The following is a 16860-nucleotide window of genomic DNA, read 5'->3' as shown; positions in this document are numbered from 1 at the left end:
AAGAGTTAAATATAAACAAATCTAAGTAAAATTTACATTTCAATTAAATTACTTAGTCAAATATTGTAACGCATTTAACTCGCAGTGAAAACCATATATTGTTTCGAAATTTCAGTAAATCGGACCTATGATATAACAGTTAACATTATTTAATGGATAGGGCTTATCCTACATGTCTGGTGTCCCAGGTTCTGTGATCAAAATGGACTGGTTGCATCGGGAGTTCATATTTACAAAACCTGTTTTTAGTGATAACTTTTGAATGGGAAATAATATTTACCCTCCGCCTTCGAACTAATAATATTTAGACTTAAATAAGTATTCTTATCCTTTACCCATAATTTTTGAACGCTATTCTACAGTTGTAGGTCAAACTAAAGTTTACCGAAATTTTGGCCCGTTTTTCATTTTGACTGGCACATTTTTTGTTCTGGCACCCGCTTCAGCTGGCGCGAGGGATTTATCTGTGATTGTTGCCAGCAACAACTAGAAGATAAATCCCTCGTGATAGCGAAAATATGAGAGCGTAACCAAAAGATTCGTATCAATCTAATCTGTGTGTGCGATACGCACATAAGAGAGAACCCTCAGAAATAGTCAGCTGTCGGAATGGGGACCTACACATGTATATCGGTATTGCTTTAGTACTATCGATAGCCCAATAACTATCGGCATTTATTCGGTGTTCATATTTCTAATTAACGATATTGTCGCTTGCCTTAACTTTGCTTTAACGACTCGAAATAAATGACATTTAAATTTGTTTTTAATAGTAGAAGGGAGGCAGCACAGCTTGACGAAACCTAAAAATGCGAAAAGCACAAAAGGAATGCCAAAAATAAATAAATTCCGTATACTAACTGCTCTTAAAAGTCATTATTATTGTTTTTACATATTTCAACAAAACGTAAGTAAGTGTGGTATTAGTTTCGGTAATAGTCTAGTTGAGGGGTCGACTGCTAATACGCTACCAAAAATATCGAGAGAGGTATCAAACGACGCGTCTTGACATCAGTATTAATAATAAAATAAAAATTTTAACGCGTTCAAAAGATATTAACGAAAAACCGAAAAAAGAACTGCGGGTACCTCCGAAACCGGGGGTCGGATCCATAGTATTTTTGCGCAGAACACCTTTCTGCGTAGGCGGCCTTCGGCCGCACTTATAAAAAATAACCCTGGGATACGCCATGCCAAGTCCGGATGTGTGGTATAACTGTGGCTACCGCCACGGTGATGCACAATTTTTTTTGTGGGTAAGAACACAACACCAACCACATGGAAATCGCCGAATTCAACTGCAAATATCTCCGGACAGAGATACAATTTTTCTTTTCCGCCTTCGAATTATTGTTCTCGAGATCAATACGCGTCTTTTGACACCTCACTCGATATTTTTGGTAGCGTATTATTTTTTTTTTATTTATTAGCAGTCGACCCCTCAACTAGACTATTACCTTAATTTCTTTTTTTTTCTCTGTTAATATCGCAGTTATTCTTGTACCCCTTAATTGACCATCAAGTTGAGATATAATATCATGAGCCAAGTCTGGGGTTAGTCGGTACAGCTTTCGAAACTCCGTTGCATTCAAGTGGAATTGGTTATCTACTTCTCTAAGAAGGCGTCTGTCCACTGTCTTGTGATGAAACGTACGCCAAGTATTCAAATGCCATTTGATTTATAAATAAAACAGCTTTTCGTGTTTGAAAGTATTTAATTAAACTTCGGATTTTCTTTTTTAAATAAAATTGCCAGAAATATTAATTTCGTGATTTTTAACGCAGCCAATTTACTTGCCGGTTATTTAACAACACAGCTGAACGTCATAAACAAATATCGATACAAAATAGTTACCGAATAACATCGTTATAATTATCGATTCGAAACAAAGCGATGGCTAATGTGGTTAAAAAAATTAGTGAATTCCACTACTGATATGTTTTCGCCAAATTCAAATAAATCGTTACATAATTGGTACCATATCCTTAAGATTTATCGATTGCTATATATTCCACCCTCTCACCGCCTTAATAAAAACGGAAAACAGCTGTTTAGTTGTGTAAATAATCAAATCCACACAATCGCAACTATTGATATTTTTACGGATAGAGCAGATAAATGTATCTTACTTCAAACAGCACATACACAATAAAATCTTACAGTTAACATCGAATTTGGTCTAATTATATTACAGTTAATCAAATGTTTGACACAAATCAGACACACGAGTTCTAAATTGCTTCGTTCTGCGCAACTACGTCACACTTGACTACTTGAGCGAATGAAAGAGTGAAAAAACAAGAGCTAAAGGAAAATGGCGTAATGCCCTTGAAAAACCGCTGATCTTTTGTTTACATGCGCAATGCGCAATCGTGTGAGTGTGATTTCTACTATGTCGTGGTACATACAAGCGGAAAGCGCGTTGTCGGCAACAGTCAGCGTACAACGGTACTTTAACGTTTTGGGCATGGTTCAATTATGTACAGGTTGGCTCATCTCATCAGCTGATTTTATTTATGTCATTGCATGGTCGAAGGGATTGTCAAAAGGAGATGGCAAACTCAAAATGAAACCAACACATTGGCAACATTTTACTTACCCATACAAAAACTGCTAAGTTTTATGTTTCCATTCGATACCATTCGCACCAACACCAATACACAGATTTTGACAATTTGAACAGACATATTTTGTTGCTTTACAGATGAGCCAACCTATATATAGTTGAACCATGGTTTTGGGCCGGAGTTATCAGTGCGAGTTTAAATTCCAGTTCAAGTTCCTTCTTTGTAACATAAAATTCTGCTGGAGTTTGAACTTGCACAGAAAAAACGGACATTAGACGAAGAAAAGTAAACAAAAACGAAATGTTTTGGTAGACATGCGGAGAACTTTTCTGTCGAGCTCTTCGAGCCTTACGTTAGGTATGATGAGACATTTATAAAAAAAAATTTAATAGAAACTATAGTCAAATCGTACGCAAATCACTCCCGGCGAAACATTTTCAGGCGCATTTCCAAAATTTGTTTCAACTGTGCTCCGGCTTCATATCTTTCTTTGGTAGGTATTAGAGATATATACGCCGCCGCTGAACGTCAAAAATATCGGCGCGGTACTATCAGCCCAATTCTAAACAAAAATTCCGTGCGAGTTTTTTTCCTTCGCCCATTCCTCGTATTCTAAATAAAAATTCCGTGTTTTTTCACATCTCCCTTTCCTCCTATTCTGAACAATGTTCGAAAAAGCGGAAACTGGTTATGGGAGAAAAGTAGGTATTATGAATGTGAGGGAGAGGGAGATTTCTCTGCCATTTCATATGAGTTTTTTCACTAAAGAACACTTATTTGTACAAATTTGTGCTAAAACATGTATGTACATTCTACCACAATATTCTCACTGTTAATACAACAACAACAACAACAACCATAATATTCTTTATTTTAAGTAGAAAAGTATATCATAAGTAACATAAGAGCTCTTGGTATATTTGATGCAGCCATCCAGAAATTGCGCAAGGATTTTTAAGAAGGCTTAAATAGATTTCGGCATATGGCGAAAGGCGAACTCAACTCGACTTGGCCGCCAGAAAATTGCTTTGCTGAATGAAAGCAGGCAACCCCAGCGGATTTGTGTTATCCCGCTGTCTTCTTCTTATGCTCCTCTGTTGATGTTGCTGTGGCACAAATTCATTACTCATTTCAGTAAATAACACATGAAATGCAATACTGTGCATTGTTTATATTTTATTTCTTAGTTTCAAACAAATTTGCAACAATAATTAAACTTTTAAATTTTTTAAACGAAATAAGAAATGCGCAACGAAATTTCAATTCACAAAACAGCTGACTTCGAAAATTCGAAATTCCTATTCCCCAATTAATCTTCTCCCTAAGCGAAACGAATTGGAGGATGTTTTCCGCGGGAATAAAAAAATCCGCGAGAATATTTAGAATTGGTCTGTATATTTTCTACTCTTAGGATCGTATTTTTTTTTTTCAGGCATTTTTTATACCATACAGAATGCAGTTTAAATCAAATGAAATTCTTTATTTAAATAAAAGCCATAACATATACATAGATACAGATGTATTTTATAATAAATTAATTCAAGTCAAAATTTCATACCTCTAATCTGCTATTACTCAAAGTTAAAGAAACTTTGTAAGAAATGTTAGGTTAAAATCACTTAAAACAGCTAATTCATAAGAAACAAGTGCAGTTCGAGTCGAAAATTAATTCTATTCGATAATCAAATGAATCATTTTATGGTACTAATATTTCAATTCCAAGTACGTAGTAAGAGTCCACAATTTTTTCTGGGTTTTTTGTGCTCTCAAATTTCAGACTATATGCAACGCCATTGTTTAAAAAAAAACTCTCAATATTTAACCCATAAAGGTTTTAATTTCATCATACAATACTAATACTATTGCACCACCAGTGCCACGCAATATATTCGAAAATGCACCTTTGAAAAATGCCATCATACCTTCTGTTTTTGCGATCACTACCCAACAATGTGCCGTGTTCTTGTAAACACGATCACTAGCTTTTACACCAGATTGCATCATCATACGCCGACGTACTGTATCGAAGGGATAAGACACTATACCAGCAAGTGTAGTTACAGCTTCGGCTATTAAAAACGATATCCATATTGGCGTATTCTTTGGATCTGGCATCATATCACGTGCTGTATCATAGCAACCAAAATACGCACCACGATAAACAATGATTCCTTGTACGGACACAACAAATCCACGGTATAGGCCTATAAATCCATCGGTTTTGAATATTTTCACACAACAATCCCATAGACCATTAAATTCGCGATTGCCCGATTTTCCCACATCAGCAGCCAATCTGGTATAAATTTATAAAAAAAAAAATGCTTTTTAAGTTCTAAATCAAATTTAGGAATCCAGCTTTGACATTTCAACGCAGAATTTGAACTTAATTTACTGTTATATTGTAAGAGACGAATTAGAAAACTCAACACGACATTGGTATGGTTAACTACGTTATGATACCAAATTAGACAAACCGTATAGAGGTACACGAGAGCCGAAACCGAAATTATCTAGCAAATTTCCAGCAAAAGCTACATCAGAAAGGTTTTTCCAGTACAACCAACACCGCAACATCAATAATTTTAAATGAGCCTTGGTGATCCCAATACCATTCAAGAGGTGGCCATCGACAAAATCAGATTGGTAAAGGTTCAGTGATCTCGCATATTTAACCTGAGGCTTACATAACGTGCTAACAAAAAAAGATGGCAATACCAACCCTCCTGCAGAGCTAAATACACTTGACTCGTATGTCATAATGCTATCCTAACGGTTGTCCCCAAGGATTTCCTAACTCTCTACTCCACATTGGGCCTCGCACAAAATCAATAAGGAATATTTAACCCTTTTCCGGACGTAACAGCCTACTCCCTATTCGAAAAAGTCTTGAAAGTGGAGAGTATTTTGAATCGTAAAAAGAACCTATTCTGTTTTGCCAAGATTGACAGCCAGGCAACATTACTGGACATTGCTAGGGCACCTTTCTTCATCGACAACTTCTGGATGACAAAGGTTTTAGACTCGCTGTATGAGATGATAGTGAAGCCGATACTCTTACTAGATCGCTAGATTCGACTCATCCATTCTTATCTTTACCGTTATTCTGATAACTCAGGCGCAAACGGTAGTGGCTTAGAGGTATCGATAATAACAAACGACGAACAGCAATGAAATTAGTCAAACTTACGATAGGTAATTCACCACATTACTTGTCTGAAGATTATCAAACAATTATTGTTAAAATTTCACAAAAAATTATTGAAAAGGATGCAAAATTGTCAAGTTGTGGTTATTATGTAAAAATTGAGGTGTTATTGGCATTTAAATTCAAGTTGTTTAACTGCCTCGCGATTGGATGGTTTGCTTTTACTCACTATTTATAGAAGAATTAAAGAAAGGGTCCACAGGGTGGTGTCCTATTTCCACTTTTGTTTAACTTCTACATATCAAAGCTACCTTCGCCACCAGAAGGAGTTACTATTGTTGTTGTTGTTGTAGCGATAAGGTTGCTCCCCGAAGACTTTGGGGAGTGTTATCGCTGTAATGGTCCTTTGCCGGATACAGATCCTACGCTCCGGTAACACAGCACCATTAAGGTGCTAGCCCGACCATCTTGGGAACGATTTATATGACCACGTTAAACCTTCAGGCCATCCCTCCCTCCCCACCACCAACTTCCATGAGCTTGGGGTCGCCAGAGCCTCGTCTGTTAGTGAAACAGGATTCGCCGCGGATAGGTGAGGTTGACAATGGGGTTTGGAGAAGCTATATATTCCGCTGGCAACCTGAAGGGTTGCACTACACAACCCCTTGAATCTGGTATTTTAGTCGCCTCTTACGACAGGCATACATACCGCGGGTATATTCTGACCCCCTAACCCGCTGGGGAAAGGAGTTACTATCGTTTCCTACGCCGATGACTGCACAATATTGGCCACAGGCCCAGGCCCACAGATCGAAGAGCTTTGCAACAAAATAAACGGCTATCTCCCTGATATCTCCAGTTTTTTCACCTCGCGAAACCTGACATTATCACCGACTAAATCATCGGCGACCTTATTTACAACCTGGACGTCCCAAATGTCGACCATTTTGAACATCCACATCAATGGCACTACGCTACCGACTGTCTTACACACCTTTTCAGGATCTACATTTTGGTGAGCATGCAGTCGCAATTGTACCGAAAATCCAGATCCGTAATAAAATCCTCAAATATCTTGCTGGCAGTACTTGGCGGAAAGATAAAGAAATGCTCATTACCACTTACAAAGCATTTGGCCAGCCGATTGCATGCTACGCGTCCCCGATATGCTCGCCAAGTCTAAAGACTACTCACTGGAAAAATCTACAGGCCTACCAAAATACTGCCCTCAGAACCGCCTTGGGTTGTCTTCTTATGTCGCCAGAACACCATCTACATAATGAGGCGAGAATACTCCCCATTACGGAGCGAATTGAAATGCTAACCAAACAGTTTCTGTTGAATATCCAGAAACTTGAGCATGCCAACAGACATCTGATTGATGAGTCAACACCACCCAGGGGCTTAAGGAGTAATCTCCCTAAGCACTATGAGGAAATACGGGACCTGAGAACACAGCCGTATGAAGCCAAAAAACACAACCAGGTCCTCAGTGAACTCCACAAACAGGCGTCGGACCTTTATGCCAGGAATTGCCCGGTGAATCCAGTACTCAAAGAACTGTATCCAAAACTTGCGGAAGAGGAACGTATACTCCCCAGGGAAACGCGAGTCACTCTAGTTCAACTTCGATCTGGATACTCTAACAGGTTAACTCTTACCTATCCAGAATCAACCCCGACATACAAAATGTATGCTCCGCTTGCAATGTGTCCCAACATGACACCAACCATCTCTTTAATTGTAATGTGAAACCAACGCCTCTAACACCCCTCTCATTATGGTCCACTGTTCAAACTTCAAGTTTCTTTGGACTCCCGTTAGAGGGTATTAATGACAATTTGTGATCGGTCGCACTTATTGAATGGGGCGAAGCACTAATACAACAACAACAACAACAACAACAACAACAACAACAACAACAACAACAACAACAACAACAACAACAACAACAACAACAACAACAACAACAACAACAACAACAACAACGGAAAAACGTATACAACCCTATACTTTAGGCAAACAACTTTATTAGTTATATCCTTACCGAGTTCGTGCGAAATCCAATGGATATACAAAACACAGAGATGTGGCACCTGCTGCAGCACCGGAAAGTAAATTTCCTACGAAATGACGACCCGGCTGTTCCTTTTTTTTAATACCGCTAAGAAAAATCTAAAAAAAAATGTTCTTGACAATATTTAATTACCGACCATGATATGCATTCCTCCGTACCTGTTTATATTTATCCTTAAAAGCGAAATTCAAAGCTTGCGTAGGAAAATATCGTATTACGTTAGCTAAATTACCACGCCAGTATGATAAAAATCCTTGCTCCTTTGGCAGCCTCACAAAGCAATCAATAATTCCCTTGTATTGTTTATCGGAAGATATTTGCTTGGATATAGCTTGAACTTGCAATAATAATTTAACACGTTCAATTGGAGCCATAGCTGTCTTCGCTATAGCTGCAGATATGCCACCAGCCATGAAATCCTTCAAAAAACCAAGGGGATCTGACAAATCTGATTTTATTTCACCTTCACCCATTTCTTTTTTTTTTCAATCGTTGATATATGCGAGCAAAAATTAATTATATTTAAAAAATAGCGATTGAAAGAATTCAAATTCTTCTGTAGTTGAAATTGAAATGTTTTTGGCAAGATGATGAAAATTTATAACGTTCAAATTTAAATTCGATAACCGTATAATAGACGATAACGATAACTACCATAAGGCCCGGTTTATCAGTGGTTGGTTAAGCTAAGCTTAAAATAAGCTTGCTTAAACTCTAGTCAAATTTAAACTCCAGTTAAACAACTGAGCAGTTTTTGGGGAAAATTTTAGAATAGCACCCCCCGAGTTTGGGGTAAAACTTGGTATCAAATGAAAGAGGGAGTTGTCCCGATCACAAATATATATATTTTAAAGTGCGCAAATTTAGCAAATTTCTATAGCACATTAAATTACAATTTACATATCTTTCAAAACCTTAATCCACATACATATCTATATAAATTGGCAACGATAAACTTAAATTGCATTTTTGTATATTTCACATTTCATTTTTGCATTGTTTTTACTTATTATAAATGTTTTTATTAAATCAATCGCGCTTTTGTAGCAACATGCACATTTATATATATATATTTTATTGATGACATTACAAAGCTGTGCTGCCACATAAACAAAAAACAAAAACAAATATAAATATTACCTTAACACCTTTCAGTTAATAAAGAAAAAGGAAAATATATTTTTACTACTCATTTTGAGAATTTGAAACACCTTTCCGCGTAGGCGGCCTTCGGCCGCGCTTATAAAAAATAACCCTGGGCTACGCCATGCCAAGTCCGGATGTGTGGTATAACCGTGGCTACCGCCACCGCAGAAGGTTGTACTACGCAGAAGGACATCGCCGTGGCGGTAGCAACGGTTATACCACACCCCGGACTTGGCATGGCGTAGCCCAGGGTTATTCTTTATAAGCGCGGCCGAAGGCCGCCTATGCATAAAGGTGTTCTACGCAGAATTACTGTGCATGGCGCAGCCGGTGTTGGATCGGCTAACATAACAATAAACAAATTTTCGGTAAATAAAGACTAGAAAAGTTAAAAATATATATACATCAGATGAAAGGTATTTTTATAAGTTATTTTTAGATTCTGCACTTGTTCCGTTTTTTAGATGTGGCAGCACAGATTTGTAATGTCATAAAATATATATACGTGTACACATATAAAAGTTGTATAGAAATTTGCAAACTTTAACAACAAATAACTTTTAAATTATAAGTTTGCGCACTTTAAAATATATATGTTTGTAATCGGGAGAACTCCCTCTTTCATTTGATACCAAATTAAACCCCGTGCTAAACTAAATCGCTGCCAGTTTTTGGAACAAGTGCAGAATACATACACTTGTCAAAAAAAAAAAAAAAAATCGGACTTTATACAGATTTTTATGCTGATTCCAACGGTATATTTCTGTTTTGGTGCAAATGAAAGGTTTGGGGGTAATTCCATGTCAAAAGGCGAAATTATGAATATTTTTTCAAATCAAAATATGTCCGAAACTAGTGGATGGATTTCAAAAATTAAAAAATCGAAAAATAACTTATAAAAATACCTTTCATCTGATGTATATGGGGTATTCCATCCCATTTCGACCAATTTTGAACCCGACCCCTTTAGAATTGGCTGAAAGTTTTTCTTCTTTTTCTAGCTTACGAAAGACGTTTTTCAGAATTTTTTCAAGTTTTTTCATCCAACTCAAAAAAAGTTATGAATTTAAAAAAAACAGCGTTTTTGTTTTCAAAATGCTATAACTTTTTCAAAAATTGACCGTTTGGGATCTTTTTTTTTTTAAACTTGATTTTAAATGTACTTTTCGGAAAAAATACAAAAAAATTTTTAGTTTTTTTTTTTGTAATTTTTCAGTTTTTCGAGATTTTTCGAATTTCGCCATTTGTTTTTTTTCTCTGCCCAGTTTTTCAGTCACAGGTTAAGGCCGCTTTTGGTGTAGGCTGTTTTGTACGGCAACATTGGTTTTTTTATCTATAGATAATTTGTAGACACGACAACAGCTGGATTTTGCTTACCCAACAAACATTTAAAATATATTTCTCCAGCAAAATATATATCTAGTTCTGGAGGTGATATCCAAATCATTATCTAATTATTCATAAACCAGATAGCTCTCAAGTTGATATCCAACTTCATTCTCCAATCACTATCCAACCTTTGAGAAATTTTGTAAATTTTATAGTTCTCGAGTTTATCTCTAACGTCATTAGCATTTTCAAATTATTATCAACCTTTGTGAGATTTTGAGAAATGTATAGTTCTCAAGTGATTAACACGTTTCTCCAGGTGATATCCTACATTGCATGTCGAGTTGAGGTGAAGTTGAAAAAAATCTCCAAGGTGGTACCACCAAATCCAACAGCTGTTTATTGTGAGGCATAAACATCTGGTTGATAGCAGTTATGAAGCGTAATTTATCAAAAATAAATCATATATATTTTATTTTTCGTGATAATACTGTAGTATTGAAATCTTACACTTGAGTCCATTAAAAGAACCACAAGTTGGGAACTATAATTTTTCAACTTAAGTAATAGCATTTTTTGCTTTATAAAATATTCCCTCTTTTGCTGAGTACGCTATGATTCTCGAGTTGAGCCACTGTTTCGAAACAACTCTTGAGATTTTAGGGTATGCTAGTTATCAACATAAGCTCTAATGGTACTTAAGCCGAAATTCTTGTTGGGTATATTCGACGCCATTTCGAACGAACGCAAATCACTGATAGTTAACTAGAGTTTAACCATGCCAGATCGGTCGCTTAAGCTCAGCTTGAACTTCAGTTAAAGTAGACTGAAAAACTGCAGAATAAGTTTAAGCGTAGTTTAACTGACAGACTGAGTTGGACTTGTACTGAAAAACCGGGCCTAAAGCAAGCAACACATTCAAAATATCCCAACCCCATTATAGGAATGCATATCTTTTATAAATAAAGGGTGTTTTCTTTTCAATATTTCAATCTGAAAATAGGGAAATTCCTTGCATTAGCGGAGACATAAGCATAATGCAGCGGCTAAAAGCCCAAAGACTTCGGTTACTAGGTCATGTAATGATAATGAAAGAACACACGCCGGCTCAGAAATTATTATTATAGTCACCAGTATTTGGAAGAACATGAAGAGAAGACCTCCACTAAGTCGGGATGGATAGGAGACCTGATCTCACTTGGTGCTCCCAATTGGAGTCAGTTATTGCAAGAGGAGGACCCTGAATAAGGCAGCCTTCTACAAATATGGACCTCTGTCTAGTAGTCTTAATAAAATTGTTTAGCACATTAGATAAAATACTAATATTACACCTAAATATTAAGAGAAGAAATCGCTTTTACAATTTTTATTATTTTTTTATATTTTTAACTGTTCCGTTTTTGTTTGTGGGTGAACATTTTACTAATGTTTCAACATTTTGTTGTTTGATGTTGAATTACTGTTGTTTGAATATTTTCGCTCTATCATAGTGTTGTTACAATTTGCAACCTAATCTTTGTATTACATTTATTTATATCGCTTAAATCAATAATGTATTTATGTATATGGTAACTGATTTATTCTTATGTATGTATGTTTTCCTTAGTTTTTCTGGATACTTTCGTTTTGTTTTTTAATTTTTTTTTTTAATTTAATATTTAAATTAAATAATTGTTTTAAATCAATTAGGCAGTATATATTTATTACTTTACAAGAATTTCTTGATTTCATCGTACAACACAAGCACGAAAGCGCCACCAGTACCTCTGAGTATGTTGGAGAAGGCACCCTTGAAGAAGGCACCAACACCTTCCTGTTTGGCAATTGTGGCCCAGCAGTGTATTGTGTTCTTGTAGACGATTTCACTTGCTTTGCGACCAGACTGCATCATCATACGACGACGTACAGTATCGAATGGATAGGACACAATACCAGCAACAGTTGTAACAACTTGAGCAATAGCCCAGCTGATGTAAAGTGGTGTGTTCTTGGGATCGGGTAACATACCACGGGCAGTATCGTAGAACCCAAAGTAAGCAGCACGGTAGATGATGATACCTTGCACGGATACACCGAAACCACGGTACAAACCAATAAGACCATCACTCTTGAATGTCTTGGCTAAGCAATTACCTAGACCGGTGAATTCACGTTGACCAGTCTTGCCAACATCAGCACCCAAACTGTTTAGAGTAATATATATAAAACCATAATTAATATTATATTCATATTGAAAGTAGCTACAGATGTTACTAAATCGACCCAAACTTACCGAGTACGGGCGAAATCCAATGGGTAGACAAAGCACAATGAAGTGGCACCAGCAGCACCACCAGAGGCTAAGTTACCCGCGAAGTAACGCCAGAATTGCGTGTTTTTGTCAACACCACCCAAGAAAACCTGACGGAAAACAAAAGTATTAAAATTTTTATTCAAATTGCAACAAACTCCTTCAAATAGATGAAACTAAACAGTAAAAATTGTCAAAATATGATCTATTTTTAAACGGTTTTATTTAGCTTGAGTTGACAGGCTGGCTGGTTGGCTGGTTGGCACGAATTTTGTAATTGAAATTTAAGTAACTTCCCGATAAGCTACAAGCTTGAAACTTGGAATATAGTTCAGAACCCGATGATAATGCAATAATAAGAAAAAAATCGCCGCTAGGTGGCGCAAGGATAGAGATATTCACAAAAATCGTATTTGTGGTCCGATTTGGCTCATATTTGGGACACATAATATATACAAGAATAGAAAGCGAAAAATCACCGCCAGGAGGCGCAATGATCGAGATATTAAAAAAATCGTATTTGTGGTCCGATTTGGTCCATATTTTGAACACATATTACATACAGTCCGGTAAGTGAAATCAAAATATTTTGGAATTGGAGGAGGGACTAGCATATGTGGCGCAGAGTCAATTAAAGTCTTTGGAAAGATTATGTATTGAGGACTTAGATTGTAAAAAATTGTCAGGAAAGAGTCCTTGTAATAATGAGTCACTAAATGACCTAATAGAATGAGAAAATAGGCAACTAAATAAAGACTAAAAACTTGAAAATAAAAAAAAAAAAAAATTCACTCACCATACGCTTTTATTTAATTGTCTGATCAACGCCCTAGATTGAGGAGGAGTGTGATGACTAGTACCTAGGACCTACCTAATTATTTTCTAGCTTTTAGTATTATTATTACTTCATGTAAGTATTGTTTTCAATAAAACCGTTTAACTTAAAACTTTTTTTTTTTAACCATTTTTTGTAAATATCGTTTATCGTATTTAATTTAATTTTACTTATTTGTTTATATTTTTTTACTCCTTTTAATATTAACACATAGTTTTTTTTATTTCGCTTACATTTATTTTCCTTTGTATATGTTCATAATTTGTGATGTCAAATTTTAATTCTGTTACTATTTATCTGACGTATGTTAATATATAGCTTTTTAGTTAAAATAACTTATATATTATATCTTGTAATATCAAACTATTTTGCTACAAAATACCATTTGGCGTTCTTATTGCACTAATGCATTGTTTTGAATGAAATTGAATTTAATTTTATTAATTAAATGAATCTTTTTATTTGTTTGAAATTTGTTATTTTATATATTTAACTTTATTTAAAAATGACTAATTTTTTTTTTCAAAATTTAAATTTCAATAGTTGTAATAATTTTTGTTTTTATTCTTCGGATTTTATTTTAGTAATTTTATAGTTTTATAATTCTCAGCGGCATTTACTTTCTTATTAATTTTTTCTTTTTATAATTTCTCTGAAGTCCTTTATAAATTATTATTTACAATTTTTTTAGTATTTTTTATATATTGTTGTTTTGTAAGAGATTATGGGTTCCAATCGAGCTCGAGGCCTATTATTGCTATGCTAAATGTTTCTTAATTGATTTTTTTTTTAAATCTAGTATAAAAGGAAGAAGAATAAATTTGCAAGAAACAGAATAGAAATAGTGGTTATAAAGTCCAAGGGGTCACCGCTGTGATAGCTGAACGGTTAGAACAGCGGGACCAAAACGTTGCCGATGAAGTAGTTTAGCATCCCTCGAAATGAATATAGTTAATAGAGCTGGATTTTATTCGATTTTTGAAGAATCGATTTTTTCACATTCGATTCTCGAAAAATCGATTTAATCGAGTCGAGACACACAATTTTAACCGTAATAAATTTCGCCAGTTTCTTCCTCGTTTCGTTGACTGGGGCTAATTGTCAACTTCAAGGTGTAACAAATGGTTCTTCTCTTGGCCCTCCCATTGGAGTGGGATTATTGGTGTATTCGATACCGAAATATAATTTTTTTTTAAATTTATTTACAGTAAAGAACCCGACCTCGGGTATCATTTTTTTTAATATTCCAACTTTTTGCGCAGAAATTTCTTCCGTTAGTTCTTCCTTGCAATGTTTGGTTAGACTTCAAGCGGTGAATCCTCTTGTCAATAACCCTCCATAAATCCTTCAGCATATCAGCCTTTATGTGTGGGTCGGAATCATGGACCGTGTCGAGGGTCGATGGAGTGCTCGAGAGAAAAGTCCTGCCGACGATTTTATGGTCGTCTTCGTTATGCCAACCGAAAGACCATGTTATGGGAATGCATGAAGACGCTCCGGCACAGAAACTATTCCTATCGGCACCCCTATTTGGAAACAGACATCCGCCAATAAGACTTGATCTCCCTTGGTGTTAGTTGTGTTGAAACAGAGATAGCTGACCTGACTTGTTACGCACCGCAAAAAATACAAAAAATTTACTTTCTGACCGTTTTATCAATAAATATGTAATTGTACTCATGTTACTGGCAGATGCTCAAAACTTCGAAAGCTAAACAAGTGGAATGATTTAAAAAAATATATCGATTCTTCATTCCAATAAAAAAAGATCGATTGAATCAATTAAAAATCGATTCCAAATCCAGCTCTAGAATCTATACAAGAGTTGTGCTTTTTCGTTCATTTCAGAGATTCGGTTCATTTGTTCTTTTTCTGATGAACGAACAAGTTGTTCTTTTTGTTCATCTGTTCCTTTTTTTCAAGCAAATTTGTTCACTGCTGCTGACACCAACGAAAAAAGTCAACAAGTATAGATGGGGGTGTGTATGCTGCAATGCTTTGTGTATGTATATTTTTAGTGTAAGTGGCATCATCGACATTCGTGCTCACTGTGAATTTCTACGTATGTATGTATGAATTTACAATGTTCGCGAACGAAAAGAGAGAAAGAATAACATTAGATAAAAAGAACTAAAAGACCAAATAGAACCGAAATCGAAGATCTAGTTGACTTGTTCAGTGGAGACACGGTCAAATTGAACAAGTTCAGAACGAAACGACCCAACTCTAATCTATACAACAAGCTTCGGCAGTGTTCTGAAAATTTCCTTTTTTCTATTCAAAATTGTTTCAATTAAGAAGAACTTTATCATTAGACCACGTTAACACTTGCTCTAATCTACAATAAGTCCGCCATAGTTGATCTACGCGTTCACATACATTCTATTGCTAGCAACTAGATTAGTAGCTGCCAAATTTTCACTTTTCTCTTTTATTTCGTGATCCATTTAAGGATGACAACCAAGCGATGCTTCAAGATCTAGGGAAAATATCCACATCTCTAAATTTTCTTCATTATATGAGGTGTTAAGCACGAAAACGAACGAAAATAATAGCCATCATCCCGTCGTAATGATCCGGCGCCAGATAAACAATTTTGCTTATAAATGCAGCAACAACGATTTGAGCCAGAAAAATCCAGATAAAAGTCTGGTTAAATTTGTGAATTGTTGTTGTTGTTGTAGCGATAAGGACACTCCCCGAAGGCCTTGGGGAGTGTTATCGAGTTGATGGTCCTTTACCGAAGATCCGGTACGTTCCGGTACCAAGCCCGACCATCTAAAGAACGATTTTTTATGACCACATGCGACCTTTTAGGCCATACCGCCCTCCCACGACCTAGATCCATGAGTTCGGGGTCCTCAGAGCCTCGGCGGGATTCGCCACGAATAGGTGAGGTTGACAATTGGGTTTGGAGAAGCTATATATTGCGCTGGCAACCTGATAAAGTTGCGCTACACAACCCCATGAATCTGGTATTTTAGTCGCCTCTTAAGACAGGCATACCTAGCTCGGGTATATTCTAACCCCTAACACGCTGGGGGCTAAATTTGTGAGTCAGATAATTTTTTAATTTTTTGTCTCTTGTTTGGCAACACTGCCCTTATAAACCCCAGCTTTTTAAAAAATAGATTTCGCTGCATGGCCTTTAGATGAAATACAACGACGACATGTGCCTATCTCAAACTCATATGTACAAAAATATCACGATCTCTGCTTTTCAAGTCTGCAAGGTTTGTGTATTCGACGTCTTGTATTCACCATGTTTCCCCAAATGAAATGCAGACGTATTCTGTTATTATGAACCATTTTCTCTGTTATTCGTTTGTTCCCAATCATTATTTGTTGAATGTGTGAGTAAATTGTATCTTTGGTGAAATTTGTTGATGTGGTGAGTTCGAATACCGAAATCAGAAATCATCTCAAGAAATTGTCTCTAATAGAAAATCTCAAACTTATAGACTTAA

General features: G+C 36.0%; 2 protein-coding genes across 4 annotated transcripts in view; both read right to left on the bottom strand.

The window, feature by feature from the left end:
• Positions 1 to 3476: 3476 nt before the first annotated feature.
• Positions 3477 to 11478, bottom strand: LOC137250725 (ADP,ATP carrier protein-like). Its single transcript, XM_067784042.1, has 3 exons — positions 7952 to 11478; positions 7764 to 7891; positions 3477 to 4864 (listed from the first exon to the last, which is right to left on the bottom strand). Exons 1-3 carry the CDS (start codon positions 8264 to 8266, stop codon positions 4387 to 4389), a joined length of 921 nt encoding a protein of 306 aa, XP_067640143.1. The 5' UTR covers positions 8267 to 11478; the 3' UTR covers positions 3477 to 4386.
• Positions 11479 to 11623: 145 nt separating this feature from the next.
• Positions 11624 to 16860, bottom strand: part of LOC137250724 (ADP,ATP carrier protein) — a 41541-nt gene continuing 36304 nt past the window's right edge. For all 3 annotated transcript variants that reach the window (XM_067784039.1, XM_067784041.1, XM_067784038.1), the window contains 2 exons: positions 12541 to 12668; positions 11624 to 12451 (listed from right to left, as the gene is read on the bottom strand). In XM_067784039.1, the coding sequence (XP_067640140.1) occupies positions 11977 to 12451; positions 12541 to 12668 (603 nt within the window). In that variant the 3' untranslated portion in view covers positions 11624 to 11976. The remainder of the gene's footprint in view (positions 12452 to 12540; positions 12669 to 16860) is intronic.

Source organism: Eurosta solidaginis, chromosome 4 (genome assembly GCF_040869045.1).
Source record: "Eurosta solidaginis isolate ZX-2024a chromosome 4, ASM4086904v1, whole genome shotgun sequence".
In the NCBI taxonomy this organism is placed as follows: domain Eukaryota; kingdom Metazoa; phylum Arthropoda; class Insecta; order Diptera; family Tephritidae; genus Eurosta; species Eurosta solidaginis.
Note: the sequence above shows the minus strand (reverse complement) of the source record. Positions and strands in the feature narration are given on the sequence as shown.